Source organism: Sinohyriopsis cumingii, chromosome 14, assembly GCF_028554795.1.
Source record: "Sinohyriopsis cumingii isolate HCF-2022 chromosome 14, ASM2855479v2, whole genome shotgun sequence".
Classification (NCBI taxonomy): domain Eukaryota; kingdom Metazoa; phylum Mollusca; class Bivalvia; order Unionida; family Unionidae; genus Sinohyriopsis; species Sinohyriopsis cumingii.
Window position 1 is genome coordinate 4,241,816 of NC_142974.1, and position 15,698 is coordinate 4,257,513.

General features: G+C 38.3%; 1 protein-coding gene across 5 annotated transcripts in view; it reads right to left on the reverse strand.

The window, feature by feature from the left end:
- LOC149783119 (uncharacterized) overlaps nt 1-15,698 on the reverse strand; it is a 45,302-nt gene that overhangs the window by 19,684 nt on the left and 9,920 nt on the right. Inside the window, exons 1-2 of one of the 5 annotated variants that reach the window (XM_089931338.1) lie at nt 7,492-7,633; nt 1,962-2,159 (exon numbers count right to left, since the gene is read on the reverse strand). In XM_089931338.1, coding sequence (XP_089787464.1) covers nt 1,962-2,143 — 182 coding nt within the window. In that variant the 5' untranslated portion in view covers nt 2,144-2,159; nt 7,492-7,633. Of the gene's footprint in view, nt 1-597; nt 2,160-3,328; nt 3,506-5,221; nt 5,362-7,491; nt 7,634-15,698 lie in introns of those variants that run through there. The other 4 variants (XM_089931335.1, XM_089931334.1, XM_089931336.1 and 1 more) reach the window with 4 other exon arrangements.

Below are 15,698 nucleotides of genomic sequence, written 5' to 3' on the forward strand. Positions count from 1 at the left end.
ATCAGCAACGTTAGGGAGCTCAAACGAAAATGGACGTATTACAATTAATTGTGATAAAGGTTTACCACTTTCCCCAGTCTCCGCTCTCCTTCGTATAATGAAACAGATTAGAGAGCTGTAAGCATTCTAAAGAGAAATCGAAACAATGCCGCGAGAAATGGCACCTTTCGATCAAATCTCATGCACTAGAGTTCTTACACGGACTTTCCCTTGTGAAGTCTTACTCACTCGGACTTCCCCCCCCATATATATATATATATATATATATATATATATATATATATATATATATATATATGTGTGTGTGTGTGTGTGTGTGTGTGTGTGAAAAAACGCCAGAGTATTTGCTTCGCTGTCAATACAATAAGGTTATACAATTAAGAGGTAAATATGTATAATTGGACCAATGAATCTAATTCCTTACAAGATTTTACGATTTTCCATGTTAAATATAGACAGAAAATCATCCGTGCTCTCTTCGAAAAATTAAAATCTGGCAAAATATAATATCGCTGCATTTTAAAGATCTGAATTTCGGATTAATGAAACACTTATCTTCAAATTAACAGAGAAATGATAGCATCTTATTATATTTACCATTCGACTTAGTTGCCTGAACCGCTTACAGTTCATCTCAGTTTTCTGAACCGCAACCAGTGTCTCGAGAGCAGCAAAATATTTCTCGAAAAACTTGGACAGCCATTCTCCTAAACTGCTCATTTAGAAATCCATACAATATTGGATTAATCATATTGTTCAAAAAATAAGTGCGTAGAAATAGGTTATAGATGCTGTTTTCCACAAATGACATTCTGTCATAGATATTAGGTTTTATATTGCGAATGGTAACTATGACCATGAAAGGCAGAAAGCTGATTATGTAGAACAACGTGACTAAAAAGAGCAAGAAGGTTGTTTTTTTGACGCTGATCCTGCCTTCTTTTTTTTCCGTCTTGGGCTTTTGAGACTCCAAAATTGTTGCCAGTAAAGTTTTCTTCATGGCCAAAGTTTTCAGAGAGTTTTTATTTTTCTTTACACCTGGATCGGAATTTCGTCGTAAATCGAAGGTCTTTGATTGCGATCGTGGTTTATCTGGTATAACCAACTCCGACTGGGACGGTAGCACATCTATGGTATTTGATCGAGAACGTGGCTCGTGAACTAAATATGTACTAGATGGATCCCTATCTGAACCTGAGCTTGCCAACGGCTTAAGTTCCATCACGTCACCTTCGTCCTTAGTGTTTGGTTTTGTTTTCTTAATGATATTTGCAGTCGATGTTTGTTCTTTTACCAAAACGTGTCTACGTAAGGACAACTGACCTACTGAATGTGCCTCGTCTAACTTCGCCTCTGAATTGTACGAAGTGCTGAAAGCACTGTTCTCTGATTCCGATGTGCTTGAGTTCTTACACTGAGCAAAACTTGATTTCTTACGGAAAGACCCAAAGTCTTTTCTGATGAAGATCTCTTTTCCGATAATGACATAGACGATAGAGATGACGACGAAGATGATGACCATGCAACAAAATAGATATGCATTGAAAGCGGCATTATAATTTGATCCCCAATACTTATCTTCAACAAGGCACGTCTTTCCATTAAAAGTTTTGTTTACAGCCTCCACGACTACTTTTAATGTTTTATTATTAGTTCCATATAATACTATCGAAGGTGTGGAAGATAATGTTGCAAAGGTAATGGAACAGATGCAGAAAATCTTAACGTGTTTCAGAGAAAAAGTTCTCTTTGTAGCTTGGCAGATTTTTCTGAATCTGTCCACTGCAATTCCGAGAAGAATTATGGCAGAGCTATTATTTACGATGTAGGAGATGAAGCGACTTAGTTTGCAAAACCAAGGAACGTCAAAGGTATACAAGTTACTCAACAAAGCCATCTCCGCTGGCATTGTAAAAACACAGTTGACGAAATCCAAGGCAGCAAGTACAATGATGAAATACCTTGATGTTGTTCGTCGCATCTTACGGTAGTAGACGATGATTACAAAAAGATTTCCTGGCAAACCGACAATCATAAATAAAGTCACCATAACGAATGCTGGTGTCAGGTGTTCAAGCTCTTCCTTGTTCTTCATTTCCATTAACTTGTCGTAGTACTCTTTACTGGTGTCATTTTCTTCCATCGTCTATCAGATGTTCCTGTAAAACATCAAAATCAAAATCAGAATGTTTTTGGTTTTATTAAGGCATGACATAGAAAGCAGAACCTACTAAAGAGTTCACATTATTGAGTATGATTGTTTTAGACAGAATTTATAATTCAGTGAATCAAATAATAGAATATTAGATGACAAAATGTAGATAAAAGATAATCATAGCCTAACCTGCCGTACATGATATCTGCACGAAAAGGTCACCTGTATATACTGAACCAATATTCTTCACATCTCGTTCATATTTAACCTCAATATGAAATACACATATCTATTAATGGCATACTATTATCGTTACAGCCTAGAACAGATGAGTGGAATTCAAGTTAATTCGATTATGCCTGACACTACATTCTGAGTATGTTTACATTTAAAATGAAATTTCGAGACAAGCTGATGTCAGTTTCATTTTCACAAGTTCAGTCTTCCGGGTGGTTTTGACAATCTTTCGGAACTTGTGAAATGATCGCCAGGCGAGGCAGATGCTGCTACCATTTTTATAAGTATGACTCTACCGGGGTTTGATCCTGTGGCCTCCCGCATCCGAGGCGGATGCTCTACCACTAGACCATCGGAGAGTGTGTTTAAAATATAGGAAACCTTATAAATAACAACACTTCAATCACATGATATATTTTATACATTTGGGTTGAAATGAGGTCAGCAAAAGCTATTTTTATTTTATTTTCCCTGGTCAGTTAAAGACCTAACATTTTGAAAAATCTTTTTCATGTATATTCCACTTGTATTGGAATGATGAAAAAGGAAATCCCTCTTGGCATTTTAAGGATTTATAAAATGATTTGCTATGTATGGTCACGAAGTTAGATATAAAGCCATCTTTTATACAAGATATAAAACTATTGAAATTAGTCTTAAGCAATAAAAAGAAAAACTATAAAGAGAATGAAAGAAAGAAAGGGATAACGGTTCCTAAAACTAAAGGAAAGAACAGTATTTCATATCACTGTATTGGCTCATGCCATTTTATCGGGTCACGTCATTATATCGGTTCCCGTCATTTTATCGGGTCACGTCATTATTTCGGTTCCCGTCATTTTATCAGGTCACGTCATTATATCGGTTGATGCCATTCTCTCTGTTTAAGTCATTGTATCGGTTCATGCCCTTCATGCGAGATATTTTGCTATTGACCTTCCTCCCTGTTTTCTTCCTCCCTTATTCTTCCCTATTTTTCTCTCGGTGTCGTGACTACGTACATCCTGGGATACTCTCAGTGCAGACTCTTACAAACGCCCTGGGAACTTCCTGAAGAAATATAAGGGATGTCTCCCTAACCTATTCTTCGAAATTTACCACTCCCTCACAGACTAAGGGCGACAATTTTACCAGGACCTAAGCACATACTAATTTTACTTATACAGGCTTTGCTCTCTACGTGCGAATTGCGCATGTACACACCTTATCTCTATTGTTATAGTGTTTGAAAATATAGGAAACCTTATAAATAACAACACTTCAATCACATGGTTTATTTTATACATTTTAGTTTAAATGAGGTCAGAGAAAGTTATTTTTATTTTATTTTCTCTGGAATGTCAGGGACCTGACATTTTGAACAATCGTGTTCATGTATATTCCACTTGTATTCGAATGATGGAAAAGGAAATCCCTCTTGGCTTTTGTAAGGATTTATAAAATGATTTGTCAAGTTTGGTCACGAAGTAAGATATTAAGCCATCTTTCTTGCAATATATACAACAACTGAAGCTATTCCTAAGCAACAAAAAGAAAAAGTAAAAATAAAATGAAAGAAAGAGATGAATATTGATTTTTTTTTTTTTAATTGAGAAAAGGGTATCATAACGACTTCCCAACTAAACGACCTTGCCCCTTTGGAGACAGAAGGATTATTTTCAAGTAATTGGGGAATGTACAGAGAAGATTTTCAAAAACTGTTTGGCAGCCATTCTTTCGGTTCATGTCATTCTGTTCATTCATTCGGTTTATGTCATTCCATGTGTTTAAGTCTATGTATGTATGTGTACGCGTCTGTGTGTGTGTGTGTGTGTGATTTGGATTTTTAACGTAGCTTTAACAATTTTTCAGTCATATCGCTACGATGTCTGCATTGTGACAGTTTATAGTGATGTCTAGCACTGGGGCATCATGTCACAGACATGTAGTATGATGCCTCACCCAGTCACATTATCCTGACACCAGACCGACCAGTCCTAACACTAACCTCATAAAGCTGAGCGCCAAGCGAGGCAGCTGTTGGTACCATTTTTGTAAGTCTTCGGTATGACTCGTCCGGGGATCGAACCCACGACCTCCCGCATCCGAGGCGGACGCTCTTACCACTAGGCCACCGGAGTGGTCTATGTATTCATTGTATCGGTTATTCAAAAAGGATCTCAAATGCGTAACGATTTAATATTGAATTTATGAAAATTAATGTCCAGCTTTTGCGAGGAAGATATGGACATTATTTAACGAGTTTCATAAATTTAGTAACAAAGCATCACCCATCTGAGATTCTTTCTATCACATAGTTTTATTTCAGTAGAAAATATTTAGACAGAAAGAAGAGAATAATTTCGTTCATTCTGACAGACGCTGTAACTTTCATTAGTCCCAAACAAAGTTGAAATAGTAAAGGTATATTATACATTTTTGACAACTATAAATCAAAGAACAAGCGTCCATCCAAATAAACAGATCATTTTACAAAAGACAAAACATTTGTCAACACGAAATGTCCAATGCGTGTGATGTCACATTGTTTTAATACGGTGAACTGTACGGGTATCGAGTTGGCCTACGCTACGCAATGACAGTGCTTACGTTGAAATTTTACTTCACAACATTACATTGTTGCGATACTGTTGTGAAAAGAAGATTATTGGATGCAGAAATACACATATTTACTGTAATGTATTTGTAACCGGATATTTGCAGTAAGCAAAACTACGGGTATTGCTTGTGTGGGGTGGGGGTTGAGGGAGGCGGTATATCTGTTGCATGGAATCCACCCTATATACAAGCATGGGCTAAATGTTAACTTACAGAAGTAAATAAACTCACCTCTGTTCAGAGAAGAATGTGGTCAGAAACCGGTCTCCAAACTGACAGAAGTTTATCCAACCACCGCATATATACGCATTCAATATGTGATGCAATTCCGACTCAAAATGAGATTTGTTTATGTACTCTGTAGTATGCTGTTGTCCCAAGCCAAATACTACAAATATCCGGTCACAAATACATTACCGTAAATATGGGAATGTATGCATCCCTTAAACCTTCTTGCACACGAATATTGCATCAATGTAATGTTTAGTTGTGAAGGTGACATGTTAGGTTACATAAACATGGATCGTCTACTGCAGTGTTTTTTTAATGGGGTACTGCATCAAACAATGCGACATCACGCGCATCGACGTTCTGTGTTGAAAAGTGACTTTGTGCAAAATGTTTTGTTTATTAGGAAGGACGTTCGTTCTTTAACTTATGGATTGTAAGAAAAGTATAATCTACTTTTAAACGTTAAAACTAATTCAACTTTGTTTTGGACTATTTTTTTACGCACGACATATGAAAAGTGCAACATCTGTCAGAATGAACGAAATTATTCGTTATTCTTTCCATCTAAGTAATTTCCACAGAAATAAAAACTATGTGATAAAAAGAATCTCAGATGGTTAATGATTTAATATTAAATTTATGAAACTCATTAGATAATGTCCAGCTTTTGCTTGCCAAGGCTTGCAAAAGCTGTGCATTATTCGACTCGTTTCATAAATTCAATATTAAATCATTACCCATTTGAGATCCACCTTTTACGTCATTCCATTGGTTCATGCCATTCTACCTGTTTACGTCATTGTATTAGCTCACATAATTCTATCGGTTCACTTAGTTCTAACGGCCAATGTCATTATATCGGTTCACATCATTCTATCTGTTTATGTCATTCTATCTGTTCACGTCATTCCATCTGTTTATGCCATTCTATCTGTTCACGTCGTTCCATCGGTTAACATAATTCTATCGGTTAACATTCTGTAGGTTTATGTCATTCCATCTGTTTACGTCGTTCTATCGGGTCGCATAATTCTATCGGTTCATGTCATTCTATGTGTTTATGTTATTGTATCTGTTTATGCCATTGTATCGATTCATGTAACCATACCTATATAGTCGATACTTATTGTGCGCATTGCCCATGCACATGATGAGTTAATATCTCTATTTTGTGTATTTTTACTTTTCGTCCAAAATTTAATAAATAAAATAATATATCAACTATATAATTGTGACAGTCATGAAATCCCTATACTTTACTTATCGATCCTCATATATATATATATATATATATATATATATATATATATATATATATATATATATATATATATATATATATATATAAAGAGAGGTGGGCTTTCAATATGCCGATAAGCTGATACTTGATGTAAATGTAAAGCAAATATGTGTTAAGTCGATAAACGGTGGCGTTATACCGAGTGTGGTTAGATGAAATATTGTACCAAAATGGGCCTTGATCTCAAGTTAATGCAACTCAAACTGTGAAATAAAGAAAGGTAAGCAAAGTGATTGTTAATTTTGTCATATTTCAAACACTTTGTTTATTATGATGGTGAACACTACGTCTTAAATGAAATGTGTGTCTGCTTTTAATATGGAAAATTAAACGCGTACATTGTATTAAATTTTATGTTAAAATTTCAGTTCACTACATGATAATTTATGAAACTTTCAATATTTATGAACACGATGGTGAAAATCTATAGTTTCACAAACGCCCGTAACAGAGTTACTGCCTGAAGAACTTTTAAAAATAACATACGGTGGAGCAAAATGTATGGCGTCACCTATAAGTGTGAATGGTGATATAACGCATGGCGATATAACGCATGGCGATATAAGAGGCACAAGCTTGTTTCTCTCGATCCAGCGTTAAACTGGTACAACAAATAAACAATTAATCAACAACTTTGCGTGAAGTATGTCATCAACACTAATGGGAAATGTAGTCCTAACAGTCAAATTGATGATAATACGGGTAGAAATAGTAGTGGTTTCGTACACAAGGTAGCACAACACTATTTGGTGGGGATAGTGGAAGCAATAGTAATAGTAGCTGTTGTGGTTGTCATCATCGTAGCAGCAGCAATTTCGTATCAGAATAAAAGCAACGTAAGATATCACAAGTATAATTGATAGTTTGTGTAGTTTTCAAAGAAAAGAAAAAAGTATTGAAAACGTTCAAAGTATATTATATTTTAACTTATTCCTTCAATTACATAGACATGGTTAGAAAAATATCTTACCTTCAGAGACCGATACTTTGTCTTATTTCTCCTCTTGTACAGTGCGTTTCTCAGTGTGCATTTTTCAGTCTCAGTGGGATACCGCAAATGTTGTATCTGACATACACAGGCGCATATCAGAACATGAAACGGAAATTATATTGTAGTCTCGCCCACCTGATCAAACACAAGGCATCCACGAAACGGAATTTCAAATCAGTTATACTTCCTTTACAAGCCACGAATCTCTCTCTCTCTCTGTCACGCGCTCTCTTTCTCTCTCTCTCTCTCTGCGTGTGCATATCTCTAAAACAATAAATTATCTAGTTTAGTATTGGTTTTATGTTATTTATTATTTTGCTTTCTTATGTCACTTGTTTAGGCTCGAATAAACAGTAACACAAGAAAGAGCGAAAACAACAATCTTTGAAAAATACAATAATTTACTTCCCTGGAAAAATTCTGTAAAAATGAAAAGAATATGAACTTCCGGTTTTATAGAATCAAATCCAAAAATAATCCAAAAATAATCCGAGAACACAATTTTAATAGTCCTAATAACAAAATGTTCTGATTTCACATTCGAATCCCGACGAAGAAGCCAAGATGGAAGACGATGGCGTATGCTGTAATATGTAGAGCAGCAGAGGGGCTGTACAGACCGAAACTTTTTGCACAATAAACCCCTCCAGGAAACTATTCCTCGATAGAGGGCTTATTTCGACGAAATAAACCCTTCTATTCAGAATACAGGACAAAAAAAAATGTCCCCCGAAAACTCGAAGAGTTTCCAGGGACAAACTCGTTGAGTTTGCACTGACAACTTGGGTTACTTCAATAAATCTGAAACAGTTTCCGTGGCGGGGTCGTTATTGAAAAATCCATGGGTCGGGTCCATCCCCTCTGCTGCTCTGGGAAATGAGTTTCCAAGGAAAAACATTTTTATGTTGCAAATAGTGTATCAAGTCCAATACGGTATCTTGTTCTGGGATCGTGTAAATTTATTGTCACAAATCCGTGAGGTTTTCTTTGAGCATGACTGAAGAAATTTTTAAATTTATTTAAATCCATATCGCCACCACACCAGGTTTGATGAATATTTCTCAGTGTATGTGTATCAACTCCATTGAATATCGCAAGAAGATTACAATTATCCCTGATTACTTTAGGAATTTGTGTATAACGCTGAGTAACATAAATCACATCAGTGTTTTTGTGACGTCCCCGGGAAAATATTCTTGCGGGATTTTTTTGCTTGTCCAACATAACATCATCATACACTACTAGGTTGTTAATTGATTCATCAAGATCCTCGACGCTGGGGGCTTCTTCGATATCAGTGATAAATTCAACAACATCCTCACCGTCTTTACTCAGCGCGCTTGCACTCTCATTAAAATCTTTTATAACGTTATAGCATCGTTGATCATCTACAGATGGAGCTATCAAATACAGTTTATCCCATTTCATCCACTTCATTATCAAGTTCAGCAACAGCTGTGTTTTACCTGAACCGGATGGCCCAATTATAATCGCGCGGATAGAGTTTGGTAGCACTGAATTATGCTTAACTGGCTCTTTCTTTTTTGTCGCAGAAAAATCTGTAATTTCCATTTGTATATAAAGAATAATAATTATGGATCTATATTGTGTGAAGTGTAAGGCACGAACCCCTACGAATGATCTAACAACCATTACAACAAAAAATAACAGACAAGCACTTTCTGGTAAGTGTACGCGATGTGGCACAAAAAAATTTAGATTTCAAAAAAAAAGCGAGAATTTAGCGGAGGTGACATTGCAGCCAAACTTGGAAAGCTCCCCGGAACTCCCTGGGCAAAGTATCCCGGAGAAAAACATCTCCCAGGATACAATTACTGCGGTCCAGGGACCCGACTAGATATCAGACTTGATGAACAATCTAAACCAAAACCGGGAGAGTATCCGATAAACGCTATCGACGCAGCGTGTCACATACATGATGTTGCTTATCGAAGTAAAGATCTACAAGACAGGCATATCGCGGATGTGAAATTAATTCATGCACTAAGCGCCATAAAAAATAAATCATTTAAGGAGTCACTCGCTAATTGGTTAGTAAGATCAGCGATGAAATCTAAATTAGTATTAGGCGCTGGATAATTAAATAAAAATGCAAGCGATTTATTATTCCCCAATCGGATACTGGAGAGGTAACTCAGCAATTAATAAACTCGCCAACGCGGCATCAGTAACACGCGAGGTTGCCAAAAATTGGCTATCAAAACAAGCAATATGGCAAATCTACTTACCACCACCTCGACAAATCAACTTTGCACATTTTGATGTTAGTGTGCCCAATGAAGTTCATCAGGCTGACATACTATTCCTGCCTCATGATACTGTCCGTAGAAAAATATACAAATACGCGCTAACAGTAGTTGATGTTGCCAGTAGATACAAAGAAGCAGAACCGTTAGCGACTAAAACAGCGTCCGAAGTCGCCTCTGCGTTTAAACGAATTTATCAACGAGGACCTCTAAACTGGCCACGATTATTACAAGTTGATCCTGGCAAGGAATTTCAGGGCGCGGTGTCATCACTGACAAAGCAGCATAACGTTACCATACGACGAGGACATACTGAAATTCATCGGGATCAGGCAATTGTTGAGCGATTTAATAGAACACTCGCTGAGAGATTATTCGGATACCAGTACGCGAGGGAATTCATTTACGATACGAGATCTCGTGAATGGGTTGCAAGACTGCCAAACGTGATAGCCGCACTGAATAATGAAATTACCAGAACAACAAACATGAGACCTGTAAATGCAATCACAAAAAAATATATACCCCGCGTCAGTGAACGCGGACAACAGCAACAAAATGTTTCAACGCAGCCAGGGACGCTAGCGTCCCCACTGCTGGGTAATGTCACCGTTAGGTATTTATACGAACCAGGCGAACTAGAAGGAGGAAAAAAAAGAGCAACCGATCCCACATGGAGTGTTACTACACATAAGATATCCAGCATAACCAGATCAACTGGGAGAAACGCAATCTACAGATTAGATTCGACTGCTCCTCAACGCGGATTTAAACGCGAGCAACTTCAGGTGATTCCCGAGGATACACAATTACCACCCCGATCACTAAAGTGATCCGCACTGAAGTGATTCAATCATTTAAATAACTGCAGCAACACCTCTGCGTCGGTTACACTCAAGACAGGTCAACATCACATTTTCACGTGTATGACCGCGACTGCTATCTATTCTATCTACGGTGAATTGCCTTGGGTCGTTTTTCGAATACTGCCACAGCAATAAACAATTACAACTCGCACAGTGATTATTCTGCTGTTGTTGTAATTGTATTACAAATTCAACATCCAAACTTTGTTTGGGATCAAACTCTCTACCATTTTTTTTGTCGCTCTGTTTGTAACCGGCTAATTTCTTTCTTATTGTGTCATCAGCGATTGAGCTGTCGTTGACAACATCATCTAATACAATTCTTCGTAACTGACCTATCCTTCTTACTCTTGACACGGCTAAATAAACTAAATTTGACCACTCGATGCGATCATCAACAATCCAAACTGTTGTATCTGAAATAGTTAGTCCCTGCGAACTGTGGAAGGTCATAGCGTATCCTAGCGTCCACGGGGATTTGCTCATTTTCAGTGCCTGTTCAACAGCATCAACATCAACTGTGACAATATCATTTAATACTAAATTCTGTTTCTCCGGACCCGACGCAGTCAGGCGCCCTGGAATATCAACATCAATATTCTGCAATCGCGTATCAGCTGGTCTATAACACAACGGCACTGGCAACATGGGAAATTTCTTCTGATGTAACTGAAATAACCGCTGCTGAAGTGTGTCCCTGACTATCTTTCTACTTGCCACAATTAAATCACCTGGTTTCCACGTTTCCCAAAAGTCGCTCAGCGAAGTCTCTGGAATTATTTCACGCATTATCTCACACTGGACTTTATTGGTTTGTAGCCTGATCAGTGCCTTAAACTCTTTCAGCGTTTCATCGAGTGCTCTAACATCGTTAGTTATTTCCTCATAATAATCTACAAAAGTTTTCAGCCACTCGTGTGGAGATTCACCTGTAAATGGGGGTGGTTGACCATGATCGCCGCACATCACCACTGCGGTATTTTTCTTTAGCAGCCAATCCAGAAACTGTTTTAATGTATCCAACGGCACAGTGTCTATCTCATCCCAGATGATTTTCTCGGGAATATATTTCGTTCCCATTCGTTCAGGTGTCCACGTGCCGCCGCTGTATTTGAAAAAACTGTGATACGTGCACGCGTTAACATCCCGTTGTCTCATCTCCCTGGCAAGTCTGTGTGTGGGTGTTAGCACAATCATGTCAGAGTTTCTAAATAATTCAATTGCTCGAGTTGTTTTACCAGAACCACCAGGACCGTTCAGATAAACTGTTTTGTGTCTTGTAACAGGATCGTGCACCGGCGGCAACAACGAAGTTGCCCCCGACGAAACCATCGAAGATATTTCTGCGCTGCGATACTCATCCTCGATTTCAACATCAGCCGATTTACAATATCCGTGTAACATTTCATTCTTTATTCTCCACGAGCCCCACGATGGATCATCCGATATAACATTATCCAACAGCGCTGAGTGTTTTTTATCAATATAAAATGAATCCGTTGCAACTCTCACTGCGGCAACAGGGAATCTATTGATCATCGACAACAAATTTATGGATACATAAGCCAGCATCGAAGATCTCAAATGTATGTACTGAGATGATTCTCCGTCAATATAACTAAAAACAGTCCCTAGTTTTTCCCCGTTTGACAGAAACACATCTTTGCGGTTACAGAACATGTTGTTCGTGGCTGCATCAGCGACAATAAGATCCAATTCAGTCTTGTCCATGATTAATCGACTGTGATGTTGTTTATGATCATACGCTCCACCTTGAGTGAATTTCCCTATTATTCTTCGTCCTAGATCTTTTGCTGTGCTTTCATCATTTCTGAGTTTGCTTTTAAGTACTTCAGGAGCTTTCTTGATGATAGCGTCGATAGAAGTTTCTGGATATTCTCGTGACCAATCTTCGATGACTTCTTCTAACGTAACCGGCGTTGGAGTTGGCAACCAAACTTCGGTTTGACGACAATAACATATAATCGCTTCGCTGACCGTCAGCGACAACAGTATTCGACTGTCAAGCATGTATCGCAATAACACTATCGGTGCCCATCGCTTCTCAACGAAATGTCTGCCAAACCAAACATAACACACAGGATGTAAATCCTTAGCGAATTTAAACGACGACACACAAGCAAATCCGGTCAAGTCAAAATCGGGTAAAACACCGTTGACAGCTACTCTTGTCATGGTATTGCCAGCGTGGCCAAACCGTTTAAAATATTCGCTGCATTCTCCACGCCCAAGGAAACTTCCTGGATAACACGCCGTCATGTCCACGGATATCATACCGCGGTGATCATACTGAGTATTCCACAAACCGCCGTGTCCGTATTCGACACAGCTCTGCTGGATATCAGCAAGAAAACTTTTCGGAGTTGGTCTCCATGAATTTCGTTCCCGGGCTACATGCGCGACAACACCCGGGACAGTAAAACAGTGTGTCAGTAACGTATCAGTGTTGCCAGCATGATATTTTTCTGCGAGTTTTTTCATTTCCTGCTGTAACGCCATTGTTCTGTATATTTCCCCGTTGGGTCTCACAAACTGATCATATTCTCCATCTTCGCTACTTCTGAATAACCACACAGACACTGGATCGGTTTTACTTATCTGATAAATAAAATCAAACATGCTCCCAGAATTGCTTTGCAATTCCGGATAATACTTCACAACACGGTCTTGCGGAAATATCCTAACCGAGTCAGTCCAGGCGTGACTGTTATGATCGATAATAGTTATTGGTGTTCCACGGGAATTGTATTTACACTCATACAATACCTCACCGGTTAACGATGAAACCGTTATAGGAAATTTTAGTAATCGCTCTAGCTCAGCAACATCATTTATTGACGCTCCTTTATCCGCTACTCGTGTCGCCCACGCTGTTATTTTAGTTTGTCTTAGCGGTGTTAGGCCGTTTCCTCGCATTGCATTTTTAAAATGTTCCATTACTCGCTCAGCTACACAATTCAACACCGACACCTTCATCGGTTTGAGTTTATCAACGCGTGGTTTCTTCATCGGATAAATTCCATAAACAACTGCGGTCACAGGATACGCTCTGGCATAATATGGTATATCAATCTCAACAAGTACTCCCGGTTTTGAGTCTTTACTTAACAGAACGGTTTTTCCACGAACGCCTCTGGCATCAAGAACAGGGTCTAGTTTGTCTCTGATAATCCACGTTCCCTCGCCGACTCCAACAATAAATTTTATCTGTACGAAATATCTTCTATCGTCGAGATACCCAATTATGTTACGCGCGATTGTATCGTTCATGGTAGCATCAATGATACGGTCACGAGAAATGCTTTGCATTTCCCGAGAAACGCTCGCGTTTCCGAGGATAATTTTATACGAAGACCACGTGTGTGCGGCACCATCACGACGAAACTCTTCTTTGGCATTCTTGATAACACCAATTACCTCTGCTAACTCTCTTCGTCGTGGATCAGCGGTTAACCGGTCAAGATCGAATCTAGAACCTGATATGGGTTTTATTCTGGATAGTCTTTCAAAACCCATTATTATAATTAAGACAAATATTTAAATAGACAAATATATTATATGATGAACCAATGCAAGTGGATCAAACTAAATTCATCAGCGCCGTGTAGCAAACCCTGCAGAGGCGAATACTGTGGACAACATGCTCAACAGGTCCGCGGTGGGAGTCTAGGACCGATACCGTGTATCAGATGCGGCATTGGAGTACGAGGAAAAACGCAATTATGTTCAGCGTGTGGTGGAAAACGCTATCGAGAACTAAAACGGTATTATGATAAAAAAAATCCAGACTGTGATAACGCTCTCAAATGCGAGCGTGATTACATAAATAAGTTTTCAGACAAATTATGAATTAGACAATGATTTGCTTATAGTATAATGAATCAAGAATTCGTCCGACATCCAACTATTCCAAATTATGAGGCAAACCGAGATGGCATAGTGAGAACCTACAGGCTGAGGAAACAAGTTGGTACAGTTGATAATGCTGGTTATTTAAGATTTACTGTTAGGAAAGGGAGGTATTTATGTCATCGTTTCGTCTATGAGGTTTTTAACGGAGAGATCCCTAAAGGCCTTGTCATTGATCATATTAACGGGAACAGACTTGATAACAGTATTGAAAACCTTCAAGCGATCACTCAGAGCAAGAATACCATACGAGGAAGAGTTAAATGTAAAACAGCTATAAGAAGAGCAGTGAAATCTGTGAATGTTGAGACTCGTGAAGAAATAATATTTCAATCAATGAGCGCAGCCGGTAGGTATTTCGGTATTTGTCCACCTTCTGTACAGCATGTCGCAGATGGGATCTACAAAACAGCATTTTCAAAGAAGCTCAAACAGAAGATTTCATTCTGTTATATAACTCTTATCGTTGACACAAACGACGATAACTCCTCCGAGAGTGTGTAACGCTTTGCAGAGTTGTCGTTGCTGGTCAGAGGATTTGCTCCCCCTAAGAAAGCCACCTTGATAAAATATTTTATCGAGTTCATAACATGTAATCATTTATTTACCGTAGAATATATATTTTTTTACAAACAATATCCTCGTTTTACTGAATATATCCGACTGTTTTGCTCTTCTGTGCTTGTTATATGACCGCGCTTAAGAAAACATACAATTAAAATATTTTAAACAAGTCCCGCCCACTGCTAGAGCGAATTTCCAACTCGCAAGTAACAGTTGGGTTATATACGAAATCGCTCCCTAAGACCTTTGGGTCGATCGAAAGTCAGCACGCGCAAGCAAAACCATAAATTTAATCCGCCAATGGCGGGTGTCTTTTGTGCACCATCCAATGGTCGATTCAATGGATGGTTTTGCTCTGCTGCTGACCGTAGAAAATGACCCACCTGTGTATGTTTGTGTCGTCATAGGATAAGGTCTTAGGATAAGTTAGGATAAGATTACATGTTCATTGTGCCTTTACTTGCTGTCATACTCGAATCAGAGGTTAAAGGTTGTCTGTTCTGTACCGTCTCTTAGGATAAGATTACATGTTCATTGTACCTTTGCTTGCTGTGATACT